The following is a 17,646-nucleotide window of genomic DNA, read 5'->3' as shown; positions in this document are numbered from 1 at the left end:
AGGTATTTATTGGCAGAGTTAACGCCGCAGAACCTTAAGGCTGATGCCACACGAGGCGTAGGGCTGATATTTTCGGCAAGCGGAGAAACGCTTGGCGAAAATTCAGCCCTACGTCTGCTACTTGTGCCTGCACCTGAATGAATGGAATACGCTCGGGTGCAGGCACATGTAGCCGATATACGCATTCTCTCGCGTTTTCATGCGTATATCGGCTACATGTGCTGCACCCGAGCGTATTCCATTCATTCGCGTGCAGGCACAAGTAGCAGGCGTAGGGCTGAATTTTCGCCAAGCGTTTTTCCGCTTGCCGAAAATATCAGCCCTACGCCTCGTGTGGCATCAGCCTAAAATAATGTCTTCACATTTGATAACATTTTTGTTGTTTGTTCTGTGATCACATTTGCAGCTGCATGTGTGTTCAGAATGGAGTATGCTGTTTGTTTTCTTTTTCGCATTGGTTTGAGTTAAAATTGTAGCCATAGTTGTCATTGCCTGTGGTGGTAGTTGCAGACCGACATTCTCCTAAATTGTCCCTTTATAACTGTGCTCTGTGAATGTCCCATGCTAAATTTCAAGTGTATACAGTATACAGTACAGTAATTCTCAAAACTAGTTTATTAATCCTGTCATTCAGACTTCAATATATTATATAGGAATTTACATCTAATTATATTTTTTTTAATTCATGTCCAAACACCTGTTGAGATTACGGTTCTATTCCCATGACTACACAGTGTATATGTCACATGCTGCTGTTAGTCTATAAAAGTGTTTGCTGACTCTATCTTTCCAGTCAGCTTTTCTCCCATTTTTGCTCTCTAAACCAGTTACATGTCGGCCCCCATCAGAATACTTGCACTTTTCTTCTTTGTTCTGTCAGCATGATCCTTTTTTCCTACTTCCTTTCATTGTGCGTTAGGTGTGCCTGAGGTTTTGGCAGGGCTCTGTGACTCTGTTCTTTGGAAACCTTTTTAAATATTCTGTGTCATGGTTTCATGGAGTGGGGTTAATATTGGAATGGAATGATAAACAATCAATAAGAAAAAAATGTTTTCATGTTTAATTCTTGTGGAATGTTCTTACTGGAATCTTAGAACTGTTAGCTTCCATCTGTCAGAATAGATTAGTTTGCACTTTAATCACAGGAAGAATACAGATATAAAAATGTTTGCTTAATATGAAGTAGGCAGCTTATTGTTGTGCAACATATACCTTATACACTGTTAAATTAAATAGCATGTTCCTTCAGGTCAGATTTTAATTTAATTTACTTTTGAACATCTTTATGATGTAACAAACTAGAAAATAGTTATACGGGTTCATTTAATTGTGGCAGAGCCTTTTTCTGCTTGTCCTGTATTTCTATTGGAAAGTTTCAGAGAACAGAGTCACTAATACTGGGGCTGCCTCAACCCCTTGATCCATGTTCTAACTTGTGAGGTCTGAAAGCTGCATCCACCTATCAGCAATGGGGATGCACAGAACATGTCACTGTTCTTTTTTCAGCGTTTAAAAGTCCATCTCCTTGTTTTACTATGAACAATTCGTTGAATATTCCATGAGGGTTTAGATGTGATGATGTGTTTATCACATTTAGTCACATCAGCTATAATATAAAGCATTACGGTGGTTTTCCGACCCCAAATACTTTTTTCTATATTTAGTATTAATTTGGGCTTTTGCTAGTTGCCCTTATGTTATATTCCTCTGCATTTTTCTGTCTTACCCCCTTTTTGTCTTTCCTCTTATTATTTATCAGTTTTTCCTTTTTTTCCTTTTAGTTTTTATTCCTATTTTGCATGATGTTTGTGATTCTGAGAGCTGCATCTATCGATGAAACCGTGTCAGATTATAAGAGGCTTTATTAGGGTTTTTACACCCAAAAACCACAAAAATTTCATTAGGATTTCTCATCTTTTCCTTTTCATGTGTGTTGCACTTAATATAAACCTGGAAATCTATAGGTAATTTATCAGTATCACTGTAACTAGACGCATACATCAGAGTAGCACTATCCCTATGTGTTAATAAGCATTAGATTTCTTCTTTACAGATCCAGGATGTTACTACACAGCTTAACACATCCCAGCATTCACTATGAGGATGGACAGTTCAAGAAATACCTCAGAAATAATGTGGGAACCATAGATTAAGCACTGTGATATAAAGCTCCATGTAATTTCTTCCATCTAACCTCAAATGTGTTAAAGATGAGAAATTACTAATAAATTTTTGTGTAATATCTGTGCTGTGATGGGTGTATTCCTTATCTATGGAACCCTTTTGCTATGAATTTTTGCTTCATGTCTCTATATATTATATTTTATTGTTTGTGAAGTATTTTTAAGTCTCTTAATTTATTTTGTAATATTTGAATTTTATATGTTGAATTTGTATTTTACATATTCAAGTTTTTTTCTTTTATTCCTTTTTCTTTTTTTCATTATCCTTGTGCATTTATGCAGTTCGTCGTGTAGCTCCACGGTTTTCCATTCTTCCTGTAAGCCATGAGATTATGCCAGGTGGAAATGTTAACATTACATGTGTTGCGGTGGGTTCGCCCATGCCATACGTGAAATGGATGGTGGGTGCTGAAGACTTAACACCAGAAGATGATATGCCAGTGGGGCGAAATGTTTTGGAACTCACTAATGTAAAGGAATCTGCCAATTATACTTGTGTTGCAATGTCAAGCCTTGGTGTCATTGAATCCGTAGCTCAGATCACAGTAAAATGTAAGTAAAACTATGCAAGTCATAAACAAAATGTTGTAAAAAAAAATTCTTTGTTCTGACTATTTAATGCATCTTTAACCCCCAAAACTTTTATCACCTGTAGTTAATATTACTTTTATTTATTTTTTTTCTGTCATGGCAGTTTAAGTAAATTTAGTGTGTTTTATCTATTTGTTTTCTGCATTGCACTGGAGGAAAATTAGATCTTAACTACTTCAGCAGTTGCTGCTTATCTGACCATATGGTGCTGCCTGTAAGAAGGAAATCGTAAGCAGTGCTTACAACTGCCCCTTGATGCTGTCAATTGAAAGACCAACAATTTGTGTAGCTTTCATCAAATATGCTTGTCATTTTCCCTTTAACTCAAAGTTAACACTTCCAAAGATAACGTGTAGTGAATATCTAAACATTTATTTATTTATTTTATTTGCACACACAGTAGGGATTTTACAATCGGAATTTAGCAGTTTGCATACATAAATTTCTGTAGTTGACAAGTTGCATCACATTACATCCTGTTTATCTCCATACACATTTTTTAACATACTGTGGTTCAGATATGATGGAACAAATGGTATTTGTAAGCTGATTATAAAACTGTAGATTACACTGAAGTGCTAAATTAAAAGAAGCAATGGTTTTGGTTAAATAACAAAAATTACTAGAGTGTACATTTAAAGCGGGTGATGAGCTTGGGCTGATGTATACAGCGCTGCTAATATGATCCAGACATTGTCTTGCAGTAGCATGTTGTACATCTTATGATATGAATATTTGTGTGTAATTTTAAATAAACATAAAGAATAAGAAGTTCAGAGATGTGGGAGTATAGGTGAAAATAGTTTTTTTGAAGAGTACTTGTCTCCTGCTATTACTAAATGAAGCAGATAGTATGTAAAGTTTATAGTATGTGATGGAGATGTGGCAGTGTGCATATAGTGTGCATTGCAAGTCTTGTGCTTCCTTAGCATGTTTATAGACATGAATTTGTCCCATTTAGTTAGCATTAACTAAACATAATATACAACAATTTAACTATTTATGCATAGCTTTAAATATAATATTAACCGAGGCTCTTTAGAAGTATCACTTCAGTCGCAAATCCTGTAGTATTAAGTAGCAATGCCTCACATTAGCAGGTTGCAGTTCTGAGGGCATCTTAGGGCTCTGGCACACGGGGGAGATTAGTCGCCCGCGACAAAACTCCCTGTTCGCGGGCGACTAATCTCCCCGAGTTGCCATGACCCGCCATCCCGTCGGCGAACATGTAAGTCGCCGACGGGATGGCACACGCGGCGGGGCGATTTCAGGAAATCGCCAAAAAAGACTCGCGTCGCCGCGTCTGCCATCCCGCCGGCGACTTACATGTTCACCGGTGGGATGGCAGGGGTAGGCAACTCGGGGAGATTAGTCGCCCGCGAACAGGGAGTTTTGTCGCGGGCGACTTATCTCCCCCGTGTGCCAGAGCTCTTACATTGGTGTTCCATGCCATGTAAATAGTGACTCCCACTCCACTTACAAAGGGATATGCAGCTTGCATTACTGATGGGGGTGTCATATTTGGCTTACCTGGTGGTACATATGACTTTCTGTAGAGGAACTTTGTCTTTCAAAGGGATTGTGTTCTGTGCCAAAAGTAGTGATAACAGTCTGTGGGGAGTGTATTTGGTTGTGGTTAGGGGCTTGTCATACATAAATCAGTTATGTCATGTAAGAGTTTCAACAGTCTCTGGCTCAATCAAACTGTTGTGGGGTATTGCTTAAAGTTATTACCTTTTTTTAAAGAGAAATAGCCCATAGAAGTTGTCATGGTTTAACTTTAGCGATGAGTTGGATTTTTCTTACAAAGTCCATTTCTCCCTCATTGCTATATCTGCTCTCCATGGCATTGTTTCATCATTGGAGTCACATATGAGTTAATCTGTAAATTGTCAGGCTTTGATTCACCTTTTAGCTCTCCCCGCTGGCCCTGTTAGTCTACCTGTTTGTTCTCTGTACAGGGTCATGACTGGCTATGTGTGTTTAACCGTAAAAATGTTTTTTACAGAGCCTTGCAGTGTCTCTATTTCAAAGTGAAAGTCTGGTATTCCCTTGGTGATAGGAAGTAATTTAGATAAGCTTTTAATATGCTTGCTATCTTTCTTGCAGTTGCTGATGTACTTCTGTCTGGAATTGTGGGGTGATAAAAATTAGATTGGAATGGCCTCTTATATTAATTTTTTCACTGATGCAAAAGTTACGTTTCTTTACTTGGTCAAACCTGCAAGTATTTTTTTGATTTAACAAATGTTTTAGAGCAGTTTTTCTTTTTCGCCAAGGGATCCAAATTTGGTATTCTGAAAGATCACGAAGATAAACAGCACAGGGTTCTATTTTTGAGTCCTACACATGGGTTATGGGTTCCCTATTTAGAGAATACAGTAAACATTAGGATAATGAAAGTCATAGTAATAATACATAGGGGTTTATAGATGCTTCAAACCTAAAAACACAGCACCACTTTAACAGAAGTCACTTGCAAGTGATTGTGCCAGCTCTTATTATGTGATATTTGTCCTAAAAAAGTATAGTATTGTACTGGCATATGTGCTTGCTAGTGTTTTAAGTTTAAATTGATAAGGGGTGCCAATATCCATTGGATAATGGTGCCATTGGAACAACAGTTCCAAAGTGCTTACCTCTATCGTGGATGTGAGAGAATTGACACTTAAAGGGGAAGGAAAGGCTAAGTCACTTGGGGGTGCTAAAATGTTAAGCACCCCCAAGTGACTTGAATCGCTTACCTCGTACCCCGGGCTGGTGCCCCTATTAGGAGAAAACTGCACCAGCCCGGGGCACCTGGGGCGATTCGCTTCCTCCTTCCGCCTTTCTTCTTCCCTAGACTCCCGAGTCCTGAGCATGCGCAGTAGAGTGATAAAGCCGACTTCTCTGTTAAAGTTCGGATTTTCACTCGCGCGCAGCGAGAGAGGAAGGAGGAAGCGATCGCTGCTACCCCGGGCTGGTGCTGTTTTCTCCATACAGGGGCACCAGCCCGGGGTAGAAGGTAAGCGATCTAAGTCACTTGGGGGTGCCTAACATTTTGGCACCCCCAAGTGACTTAGCCTTTCCTTCTCTTTTAAGGGCTGTGACACACAGGGAGATTAGTCGCCGGGTAATAAATCTCCCTTGTCGCGGCGAGTAATCTTTAACAAAAGCCTCTAAGGGTTGTGACACACAGGGAGATTAGTCACCACGCAAAAAATCTCCCTTGTCGCGGGCGACTAATCTCCCCAAAATGCCATCCCACCGGCTAGAATGTAAATGGCCGGTGGGATGGCATATGCGGCACGACGATTTGCCGAAGTCGCTGAAGTTTCCTCTCAAGGAAACTGTTGCCGCGATTTACATTCTAGCCGGTGGGATGGCATTTTGGGGAGATTAGTCGCCCGCGACAAGTGAGATTTTTTGCGTGGCGACTAATCTCCCTGTGTGTCACAACCCTTAGAGGCAGAAGTTGCAACACTGCAATTACCTCTCCCCTACTTTGCAATACAAAAAATATTAGAAATTATCAAGGCGATCCCTGACCTGTATCATAATCAGAATTGTTGTTGTTCTGTTTTGTTTTTTCTCCATAGTCATTATTAAGAAAAAAATAAAATTTTTCTTTTGCTTGCCACTGTTTAACAATCTACATATTTTCTGTCAAATCTGGCAAATGTAGATTGTGGATACTTTTGAGTGTTATTAACTATTTTTTTTTTATTCCCTGCCACTTATAATAACTATCTCCACTTTATTCTGTCTCAGCTCTTCCTAAAGCACCAGGAACTCCAGTAGTGACAGAAACCACTGCTACCAGCATCACGGTAACCTGGGACTCTGGAAACCCTGATCCTGTGTCCTATTATGTCATAGAATATAAGTCCAAAAGCCAGGATGGACCTTACCAGATTAAAGAGGACATTACTACAACAAGATACAGTATTGGCGGACTTAGTCCAAACTCAGAATATGAAATTTGGGTGTCCGCAGTTAACTCCATTGGTCAGGGGCCCCCAAGTGAGCCAGTAGTGACTCGAACTGGAGAGCAGGCTCCTGCCAGTGCACCACGAAATGTCCAAGCCCGAATGCTGAGCTCCACTACCATGATAATACAGTGGGAGGAACCAGTGGAGCCAAATGGACAAATTAGGGGTTATCGAGTTTACTATACTATGGAGCCTGATCAGCCTGTCAGCAGTTGGCTTAAATATAATGTGGATGATAGCCTACTGACCACTATAGGAAGCTTACTTGAACATGAAACTTACACAGTTCGAGTTTTAGCGTTTACCTCTGTTGGTGATGGTCCTCTTTCTGATCCTATTCAAGTCAAAACCCAACAAGGAGGTGAGTGTTTAATTTTGTGTTAACTATTTACTATTTTGTACAGTCATATATTTATAGTTTTATAAAGAAAGTATATCAACTAATAGTTTTTCTCTGCAGCAATTTGTTTACATTCAAGCAATGTAGTGAAACTAAGGAAAGCAAACCATTTAGACTAAACTAGCATTTAGTCTGCAGACAAACAATTTCAATAATAGAGAGACTTCATATGACACTTCTGGAGACCCTATCATATGCACTAATGTTAAAACCTAATTTTAATTGATTACACTTTCTCCTCTTCATAAATGCATAAGTTCTAATAGCACCGGAGAACCAGTTGTCTGTGTATCTGTATACTTACATTATTTTTCATCTTTTGTTATTTATTTGTCCCACACATTTTTATATTCCTTTACTCTGTTGTTATCACACATTTGTTCAAAGTTGCTCTTAAATTATTTATAGCTGCAAATAAATACTTCCTAATGCTATATATAATGTGCTCATATATGTTCCTTATTGCAAAATGATTCCAATTTAGCATAAAAACCACTTCAATCACCAGCTATTTCAAACCGTACATTATGAGCTGTTTACTTTAGAGTGGGCATAGCACTCTGTGCTATGTCCCTGAAGATTGTAGAAAACTTGCCCAGCCCTTCCACACTAATTCTTAGTTGCTTCCTCCAGCTCTTTGCCCCTTTTGTGCTGTTAGGACATACATGCCCTTTTTGTATACACAGACTAGTAGAATTTTTTTTTTCATGATCCTGCACTCCTTCCTTAGGAACATAAACCAGCAGGCTCAAAAATGGACATGATCTGCCAAGAACAAAGGAAGAAATGGGATATGAAACAAATGGGAAAAAAAATGAAGCAAAAACCTTTTTTTTTTTGTTCTTAACCAAAAATAATAATTGATTTAAACTTAATAAGGATGCTACTGACAGTATCCATTGCCAATAAAATGATGTTTATTTCTTTTTTAGATCTTAAAGTATATTTAAGTTCTAAATGGAATAACAAAATTATTTAATCTTAAAGGAGACATATCCTATAAAAATTATGAATGTGCCAGTGAATTATACTCCTCTAGATATAGAAGGATTGTGATTAAATATGTTGTGTTTCAGACTGATTTATTGAGAAATTCCACAAAAACCCCACTAGTCCCGCCCATCTGTTCCACTTCCTGCTGGCTGAATTCTCTGGATGAGCAGCTAGGCTGACCTGATAGGGAACTGAAGCCTGTCTTTGCTTGTGTGACTGCATGGCTGTGATTGGCTCTCCCCCTCCTACTGTGCTTCTGGCAGGGACCGTTAGGACATGCCCACTCTTCATTTCAAACATGGTCAGAGAAGAGAGAGGGTCTATAGGGAGCTCCAACAAAGGGGCCATTTTTACAGATTGGATTAATTTTAAGCACAAAGGGAAACAAGCACTGTATATTATTCATAATTGCCTACAATATTAGGGTTTTTTCCCATTTATCCAATATGTCTCCTTTAATAGCAAAGGATGAAATTCTAAAACTTTATTTTTTGTGCAAGTTATTTAAAAAAAAAAAAAAAGTGCAAAATTGCTAATAAGATGCAGTACCAACTCCTGTGTAAAAGATATATCAATATTTTTGTGTACATTGTAAAGGAATACTATCACCAGAAAACATTTTTTTTTTTCAAAATATATCAGGTAATAGAATTTTGCACTGAAATCTGTTTGTTTGTTTTTTAGATTTCATTGTAAAGTTTGAAAATGGAGCTTTGCTGGTGCCTAAAGCCATATGATTTGTGATCTAATAAACTTCAGTCTCTCTTACCTGCTGCACTGCTAGTTGGACTGATAACCTCCCCTTCCCCCAAGCAGAACAATGGGCTGAAAATAAGATAGCAGCTCCATGACAGCTCTGCTGAAAGATTCAGCTGCCTGATCTGAGAGTGCCTCCATGGGCTAATAGCACTGCTGGTATTGTACTGAATATTAGTGAGTGGGTAGACAGGCAACACTGGCTATAATGCCTCCCAGTAATTTAGGGGACTTTTGGCATTTCTCTGCCAGGTAAAATACACTGTGCCATAACTGCCCCATGTTTCATTAACTTGAGTTAGCTTTTACAGTAAAGGATATAGATATATACACAGTTTGCACAGATCCTAAATACATTATACAGTAAGGGGCAGAAGTAGTGGCACCCAAAATACATACAATTAATTGAAAAGCAGTGGGAACATTGTCACCAAATATTTGCAAAATTTGCAAAACTGCATTGAAGTCAATGGGTGTGTTTTTTGCAGCTATTGCACAACTTTTTTTTTTTTTAACCACGCAACTTTTTTGCAGCCATTGGCATCTGTGGGTGTTTTTTTTCACAGCAAAACCTGGTAAAAAGTTTGCTCAGCACTACCCATTTCCCTTGTAAAAAGAAGGTATCCTAAAGGGTGGGCAAGATTTGTAGGTTTCAGAACGATTTCATTTTGCATTGCAAAACTTGTTCACCTAGTGGTAGACATAAGAACAGCAACCAAAAAGGAGAAACTCTTTGCTTGGGTTGACTTGGGTTGTTTTACCAGTACATTTAAGTAGGAGAAACAGTAGCTTATCTGAAAGTTGTTCTGTTTTGTAGTGATGGCTCCTTCTGAAAGCTCAATTGAAATTAATTAATTAAGTACACCATAAATATCATTACAGAATCCCTTTTAAGGCTGCTACCATTTAGCATCCAAGCACGGGCCAGTATCAGTTTTCTTTTTGAACATTGTTGTTTTTTAGGATCCTAGAATTTTATTTAATTAATGGTTATGATAGAGTATCCGAGATAAAGCTTTCTTAGCAATAGAAATATTGCAATATCGGTTATTCATCATTTATTCACCACACACTTTGACCCATTATGCACAGCTACTGCCAGCCTTTGCAACATATACATATCCTAATAGCTTAAATAAGCCAACAAGTCATCTTTTTTTTTTAAGATTGATCTGCATTTTTGTCAGTTTTATTATTAACACATTATATTTTGCAAGAAAAAAGTTTTGTGGTCCCTATTATCAAAAAAATAGGATCTAAAAATTTAAAAATGAAAACTCTCACCCAAAGTAGTTTTAACCCTGAAATAGTTTTTAAAAAAGTTTCTTAAAGGCTAATATTCTGCTACACTAAAATGTTATTTTATATTTTATTATGTTCATTTTATTTCACACATTTCAGTTTCCTCTCATTGGATAAATGCCTGAAACTGCCCATGCCAACTAACCTTAACTTTAAAGGCAACTGTACAAACTGTAAAACTGGTAGTACTCCCTCAAATTCATTTTAGGATGATGATATATGGGAAGATTTGTTGCCAACAGGAAATCTGCGCCTCCCGTAGATGACTAATCTCCTAAAAGTTCCTTTGCATTGGTGTTATTGGAATTTGTTTACAGTAGAAAGTGTCATGAGTGGTTTCAAGCATTACTGTGCCAGCCAAACAACACTGTGGAAAAAAGCCCCATATGGTGGTCAATTAAAAGGGCAACCATTTGGGAGTTTTACCCTTTAGCCTACAAAGCAAAATTACAGTTTATAAAAAATACATTTATTGGTTCAAGAATAACATGTTATGATAGAATTAAGTATTTGTAAGGCGCACAGTGTAATTTAGTAATAAAAACTCTTTTTACAGTCCCTCAAAAATATAATTGTATGTATGTATGTACGTATAACTTTATTTATAAAGCGCCACAAGGGTACGCAGCGCTGTACAGTCTTACAGAATACAAAATTACACACAGGGAGGACAAGTGATATAATAAATAAATACAATAAATACATATATGTATATATATATAAGTGCCATGTGGTATGAGACACAGTAGGAAGGAGGTCCCTGCCCCGTAGAGCTTACAATCTGAGTAAGTAAGTAAGCTTACAATTGTAAGTAAGCTTACAATCTGAGTAAGTAATAGATAATGTAGTTGATATTTTACTGTCACCATTTTTCTCTAGTTCCCTGAGATGCATAAAATGGGGGCTACTTGTATAGGTATATTTGAGTCAATGCTAATGCAGCATTTAAATTAGGTTTGATTTTTTTTTTTTTTTTTTACATTGTTGCCAAAAATAAAGGAACTTTCCTCTAAAATAAACAGCCATAATAGTGGTTTAAGTTGTTTTTAATTATACTTGTAGCACAAATATTAGTAAACATGGCTGCACTGATGTATTTCACTTGTAACCTTTTTGATTGTGCCCACACACGTGTGTTATAAAACCTTAAATGTGAAAGGAAACTATATTTTGGGGGGATTTACTTCGTATTTTTAAATATTTCCATTGGTTTTTTTTTCCCCAGTGGTCATTCAGTTAACTTAGCTTTCTAATCTTTGGGTCTGTTCTGTATCAGCATTAGTAATTTTTGGTGTCTCACATTTTTAGTCCCAGGTCAGCCTATGAATTTCAGAGCTGAAGCTAAATCTGAGACCAGCATTGGCCTTACCTGGAGCCCTCCTCGTCAGGACAGCATTGTAAAGTATGAACTTAATTACAGAGAAGGAGAAGGAGGCAATGAGGTAAGAGTCACGTGATTTAAAGTGTGCAACTGTGGTTAAATTGAGATTGTATTATAGGAACTTTTCTTCAGAACATATATATGAAATCCTTGAAAAGCACTGGTTGAGAATACCAGTATAGGATCTGTTATCCGGAAACCCGTTATCCAGAAAGTTCTGAATTACGGAAAGCTTGTCTCCTGTAGACTCCATTTTAAACAAATAATTCAGATTTTTAAAATTGGTTTCCCTTTTCTCTGTAAAAATAAAACAGTACCTTGTATTTGATCCCAACTAAGATAGAAAAAATCCTTATTGGATGCAAAAGAATCCTATTGGGTTTAATTAATGTTTTATTGTTTTTTTAGTAGACTTAAGGTATGAAGATCCAAATTAAGAAAAAGATCCCTTATCCGGAAAACCCCAGGTCCCGAGTATTCTGGATAACAGGTCCTATACCTGTATACAGCTGTCTAAGGGCAAAACACTAAAGAGAGGGGATTGACAAAGGGAAAACTGTTGATAAAAAGTTCCAAACAAATGTGCACAAGGTATGTTTGGGAAGAAATCCATACAGGGCAGGAAGGCAACATGCTTTGCATGTGGGGCTTAGGTTAGGAGTAACGCTTGCACAGGGGTGACATAATGCACTTGGGACCCAGGGTAGGACTTGATTTAAAAAAAAAAAAAAAAAAATACTGTGTGCCCTTTGTATTTTTGATGCACAGATGACTCTTTATCTTTTTAGTCATTGCCAATAGATTAGTCACAATAGTGAAAGCCAGAATTCTATATTTATTCTGCAGAATGCTTTACCATACCTGAGTAAAAAGCTCTAGAAGCTCTCTCTGGTTGTTTAAGATAGCAACAACCATATTAACCTGGTCTACTTTAATTCCAGGCACCAGCATTTGGAGTGAAGGCACGCAGGGCTGTTTAGTAGCAGCTACTTGTTGTATCTAATAAATGCCAGGAAATTCCCTGTCATAGTCAATACAAAGGATTGCCTCTGGTAAAACAGAGACAGTCATCAGTAAATGATCAGCATTGTCTATTTGTGTAGCAACGACAAGTAGCTGCTACTATATGTGTCTTCACCCTTAGGCAGGCACCCTTATGGAACAGCTCTTAGATAAAATTACAGCAGAGAGGGGAGGGGGAAGCTCAACAGGCTCATGCTGTGCCTCTAAGGGTTTTTCTGAGAGAAGAAAGTGTGACACAGAACATAATGAATACAGAATAGGAAGAAAAGGTGTTTCTTTTCACTGAGGCCTCAGAGCAGCAGTTCTGTAAGTGTTTGACTGTATTTACAGACACCTTTCTGATAAAGCTTACTTTCACCTTTCCTTCACCTTTAAATTCTAAGGGAGTACTACAAGCTTTGTGGATATCTGTAAAACAACCTATCTCTACTAATACTCCTAGATATCTGAGCTGCTTTTTTGGGTAGTGTCCCATGGAAAGATTAGTCGCCCACAATAAATCTCTGCTACCACGGGCGACTAATCTCCCTACAGAATCTGCTATGGAAAGGCCTATGTATCACTTTAGTCTTCCAAAGGAGTGTGAAGTTTCCTCCTGCAGGCAACTTCACGTGAGTTTAGAAAACAGAAGGGCTGCATAGGCCTTTCCACCAGTGATTCCCTTTATTGCAGGGGGAAAGGCTTTTTGGGGAGATTAGCAGCCTGCGATAGCAGAGATTTATCGCTGGAGACTAATCTCCCCATGGGATATTACCCTTACCCTGTTGATCACCCTCTCCTCCAGTCCACCAATTTACTTGGCCTTGTCCTAGGCCAGTGCTGTCCAACTGGCGGCATGCGACCCGCGACCCCCCTCTGTGTGGCCCCCCACCTGTCTGGCTGCTTTGATGGCTTACTCTTGTGTAAGCTTTAAATGGTATCAGTGCTGTGATTAACTGCCCCCCCTGCATGGTTCTCACCTCAGATTCAGGCTGTAATCAGGCTGTATTGTTTAAATATGTAATCCCCTGCATTGTTCACCCCCTGCAGTGTTCACACCTCAGGCTCAGGCTGTAATCACCCCCATTGTTCCCCTGTTCACACCTCAGGAGCAGTAAAAACCCACAAATAATCCCTGCATACTACAAAAAGAACATATACTGAGGTGGTACTGCAATTAAAAAGTTTTTTAATATATAGTTATTGTGCAGACTGTATGAGCAGTGCCAGCATTGTGTCACTGTATGCTGCCTGTGTGTGCCATACACACAGGCAGCATAGGGCAAGCAGAGTATGGCACACACAGGCTGGGTAGGGAAGGCAGAGTATGGCACACACAGGCAGGGTAGGGAAGGCAGAGTATGGCACACACAGGCAGGGTAGGGCAGGCAGAGTATGGCACACACAGGCCAAGTATGGCACAAACCAGCCAAGAATGGCACACACAGTGAAAGTATGGCATGCAGGCAGGGTAGGGCAGGCAGAGTATGGCACACACAGGCAGGGTAGGGAAGGCAGAGTATGGCACACACAAAGGCAGGGTAGGGCAGGCAGAGTATGGCACACAGGCAGGGTAGGGCAGGCAGAGTATGGCAGGTTTTTGCTGTACTACAACCATTAATATGGGTATGGTCATGTGATAACATGGGTGTGGTTTCAAGTGGGTGCGGTTTCAAAAAGGGTAGTGGTCAAAACTGGCTTCCATTATCGGCCCTCCACCACGTAGGTCGGAAAAATTCCGGCCCTCGGTACTACAGAAGTTGGACAGCACTGTCCTAGGCCATGATATTTCCTTTTTCCTCTTACCTCTTAAATTGCTTTCAGTGTTACATACAACTGTGCTATCTTCTTCCTTACCTTTCTCTGTGCCCTTAAGTTTTCCCATATTTTGCCTGATCAGATGTGTCATAGGAAAAAAAATGCTGAGCTCTGTAAATAAAATTACCATAATGCCACACTCCTACATCAAGACCAAGACCCCTGTACATGCAGCGTGAGGAAGCTTCCTGCTGAATAGCTCAGATCACACATTCCTTAAGGTGGGGAGGTCTTAACAGCATTTTCGTGGGTGCTTATGGCTGTATTTACATAGACCTTTCTGATAAAGCGTACTTAGTTTTTACCTTTTCTTCTCCTTTAACTTGTGTCTCAGGTATCTCTATCTGGATGTCCCAGTGCTACCTTAACTTCAAACCAGAAAGGGTTTTCTTTCCACCATTCAACACCCATATCATCTCAAAAGAATCTATTAGTTAACTTTTAGGCACTGATAGTTGTTAACACCCCATTTCTTCAGGCCCAGTGACTTGGGGTTATACTTGTTTCGGCTCTGTCCTTTGGTGCTTGTATCTAATCACTTTCGCCAAAGGAATATTTCCAAAATACAACTGGTCATCATCCAAGATACCACCAAAGTTCTGATTCACTCTCTTATTATAAAACACATTAACTATTGTAACTCTCTATCTAGTAGAATTAAGTCTAAAAACAACTGGACTTTTCTGAGTTTTTTTTCTCAGGAAAAAAAACTCTCTTATCATATAACACATTAACTACTGTAACTCTCTATGTAGTAGAATTAAGTCTAAAAACAACTGGATTTTTCTGAGTTTTTTTTCTCAGGAAAAAAAACTCAGGAAAGTCCAGTTGCTTTTAGACTTAATTCTACTAGATACTGTATATCATGACCTGGATGAATGAGAATCTTCATAGACATACTGTAACTCTCCTTTCCCTCCAGTGACTGTCACCTCTCCAGTCGAATAAATACTACCACTATGCTTGTACCCCTCTGCCATGCCACTCTGTCAGTCTCAGGCTTCCTCTATCTTTCAGATTAAAATTGATTCTAATGACATTCCATTCAGATCATAATGCCCCACTCTTAATCTCTTAAATTATCTTTATGTACTCATCAAACCGCTTATTACACTGCTCTGCTAAGGGATTCTGTCATTTTTACAGTGTAATTTTAAATGTATTTATGTATTTCTAAAATACATAGCAAATAATTTACTCGACCAACAAATTTTTTTTAGCTGTAATATTGGTGTGTAGGCAGCCATCTCAGTGCATTGTGCCTGATTCTAAGCTTTCAGAAAAAGCCAGCACTACATATTAGAACTGCTTTCCAATAAGCTATTGTTTTTCCTAGTCCTGAATTCTCCTATTACTGTATGTAGAGAAGTCATGAGCCAGACTTGGAATTTTTGTTATTGAGTGCTATTCTATCTGTCTGCCACTTTTAGCAATGCAGGTGTCAGCGAGCTGCTGTCTTGCTGCCTTCCCATTGTCCTGCTGATTGGCTGTTGGGGGAGAACGGGAGGGGTGATATCACTCCAAATTGCAGTGTAGCAATAAAGTGTGGCTATTTGTGCTTTTAAAAAAGAGATTTCAATGCAGGATTCTTCTAGAGTAAGTTCTATTAACCATTTAAGTGCCACAGGACGTAAAATCTACGTCCTGTGTATAAAAGTACCTAAGTGACACAGGACGTAGATTCTACACTTCCCTGCTTCCCCCTCCCTCCTCCCTCTGTCTGAAGACTCACGATCTGGCAGGGAGAAGCTGCAGCTCGGCTCCTGGGTCCTTCCTCCCACCTCCAGAGGATCTGTGTGCCTGCTTGTCCCAGGTAAGTGTTAAAAAACACACATACACACACATAATAAACTAATACACACTTATACTCACACTTACACACAAACAGATACATTTTTTTGGAGGGGGGATGGGGGGGTTTCACACATTCACAGCACTTACAGCACTCACACTTACTTGCACACACACACACGCATGCACACACAACACATTTTGCCTAGTGTACACACACACACACACTTTTTTTTTTATTGCATCTTTTTTATTCTTGCCAGAAAAAAATGTTTTATTGCCATTGCAGATAGCGTATTCGCTAACCGCACTGCACAATACCTTTTGTGTATTATTTTGGTGTTTATTACATTTTCTGTGCATTTTGGTTCATTTTTAGTAATTTTATTGCATTTTAGCCATTTTATTGCATTTTCAGTTATGTATAGTTTCTGTTCGCTTGACTTTGTCTGTAAAACTAATTTGCCCAAACCAAAATACTCAAACTGTGATTTTGACTGCAGATATCATTAGGGAAAAAAAGCATTGATTTTAGTGATTTTTTTTGGATTGTAGCAATTTTACTGCATTTCACATTGTTCTTTGTTACTTGTCTTTGCACATAGTAACATAGTAAGTTGGGTTGAAAAAAGACATACGTCCATCACGTTCAAACATAATGCCTATATCTAACCTGCCTAACTACTAGTTGATCCAGAGGAAGGCAAAAAACCCCATCTGAAGCCTCTCTAATTTGCCGCAGAGGGGAAAAAATTCCTTCCTGACTCCAAGATGGCAATCGGACCAGTCCCTGGATCAACTTGTACTAAGAGCTATCTCCCATAACCCTGTATTCCCTCACTTGCTAAAAATCCATCCAGCCCCATCTTAAAGCTATATAATGTATCAGCCAGTACAACTGATTCAGGGAGGGAATTCCACAACTTCACAGCTCTCACAGTAAAAAATCCTCTCCGAATATTTTAATGGAACCTCCCTTCTTCTCAATGGAGTGGGTGCCCTCGTGTCCGTTGGAAGGACCTACTGGTAAATAAAACATTAGAGAGGTTATTATATGACCCCCTTATATATTTATACATAGTTATCATGTCACACCTTAAGCGCCTCTTCTCCAGTGTAAACAGACCCAACTTGGCCAGTCTTTCTTCATAACTGAGACTTTCAATACCCTTTACCAACTTAGTTGCCCTTCTCTGGACCCTCTCTAACTCAATAATGTCCCGTTTGAGCACTGGAGACCAAAACTGAACAGCATATTCTAGATGGGGCCTTACCAGCGCTCTGTAAAGGGGAAGAATAACCCCCTCCTCCCGTGAATCTATACCCCTTTTAATACAGCTCAAAACCTTGTTTGCCCTTGCAGCTGCTGCCTGGCATTGCTTGCTACAGCCAAGTTTATTATCTACAAGGACTCCAAGGTCCTTCTCCATTATGGATTTGCCTAGTGCAGTCCCATTA

At 38.9% G+C, this 17,646-nt stretch overlaps 1 protein-coding gene across 1 annotated transcript in view; it reads left to right on the top strand.

Annotated features, from left to right (window-relative positions):
- The window catches only part of ptprs (protein tyrosine phosphatase receptor type S), a gene marked incomplete at its 3' end in the record, with an annotated part of 150,986 nt that overhangs the window by 95,151 nt on the left and 38,189 nt on the right, over window positions 1-17,646 (top strand). The window contains 3 exon segments of the mRNA NM_001141992.1: window positions 2,466-2,735; window positions 6,525-7,106; window positions 11,505-11,638. Of these exon segments, the coding sequence (NP_001135464.1) occupies window positions 2,466-2,735; window positions 6,525-7,106; window positions 11,505-11,638 (986 nt within the window).

This window comes from Xenopus tropicalis, chromosome 1, assembly GCF_000004195.4.
Source record: "Xenopus tropicalis strain Nigerian chromosome 1, UCB_Xtro_10.0, whole genome shotgun sequence".
Taxonomy (NCBI): Eukaryota; Metazoa; Chordata; class Amphibia; order Anura; family Pipidae; genus Xenopus; species Xenopus tropicalis.
The sequence above is the reverse complement of the archived record's forward strand: the minus strand, read 5'-3'. Positions and strand labels throughout refer to the sequence as shown.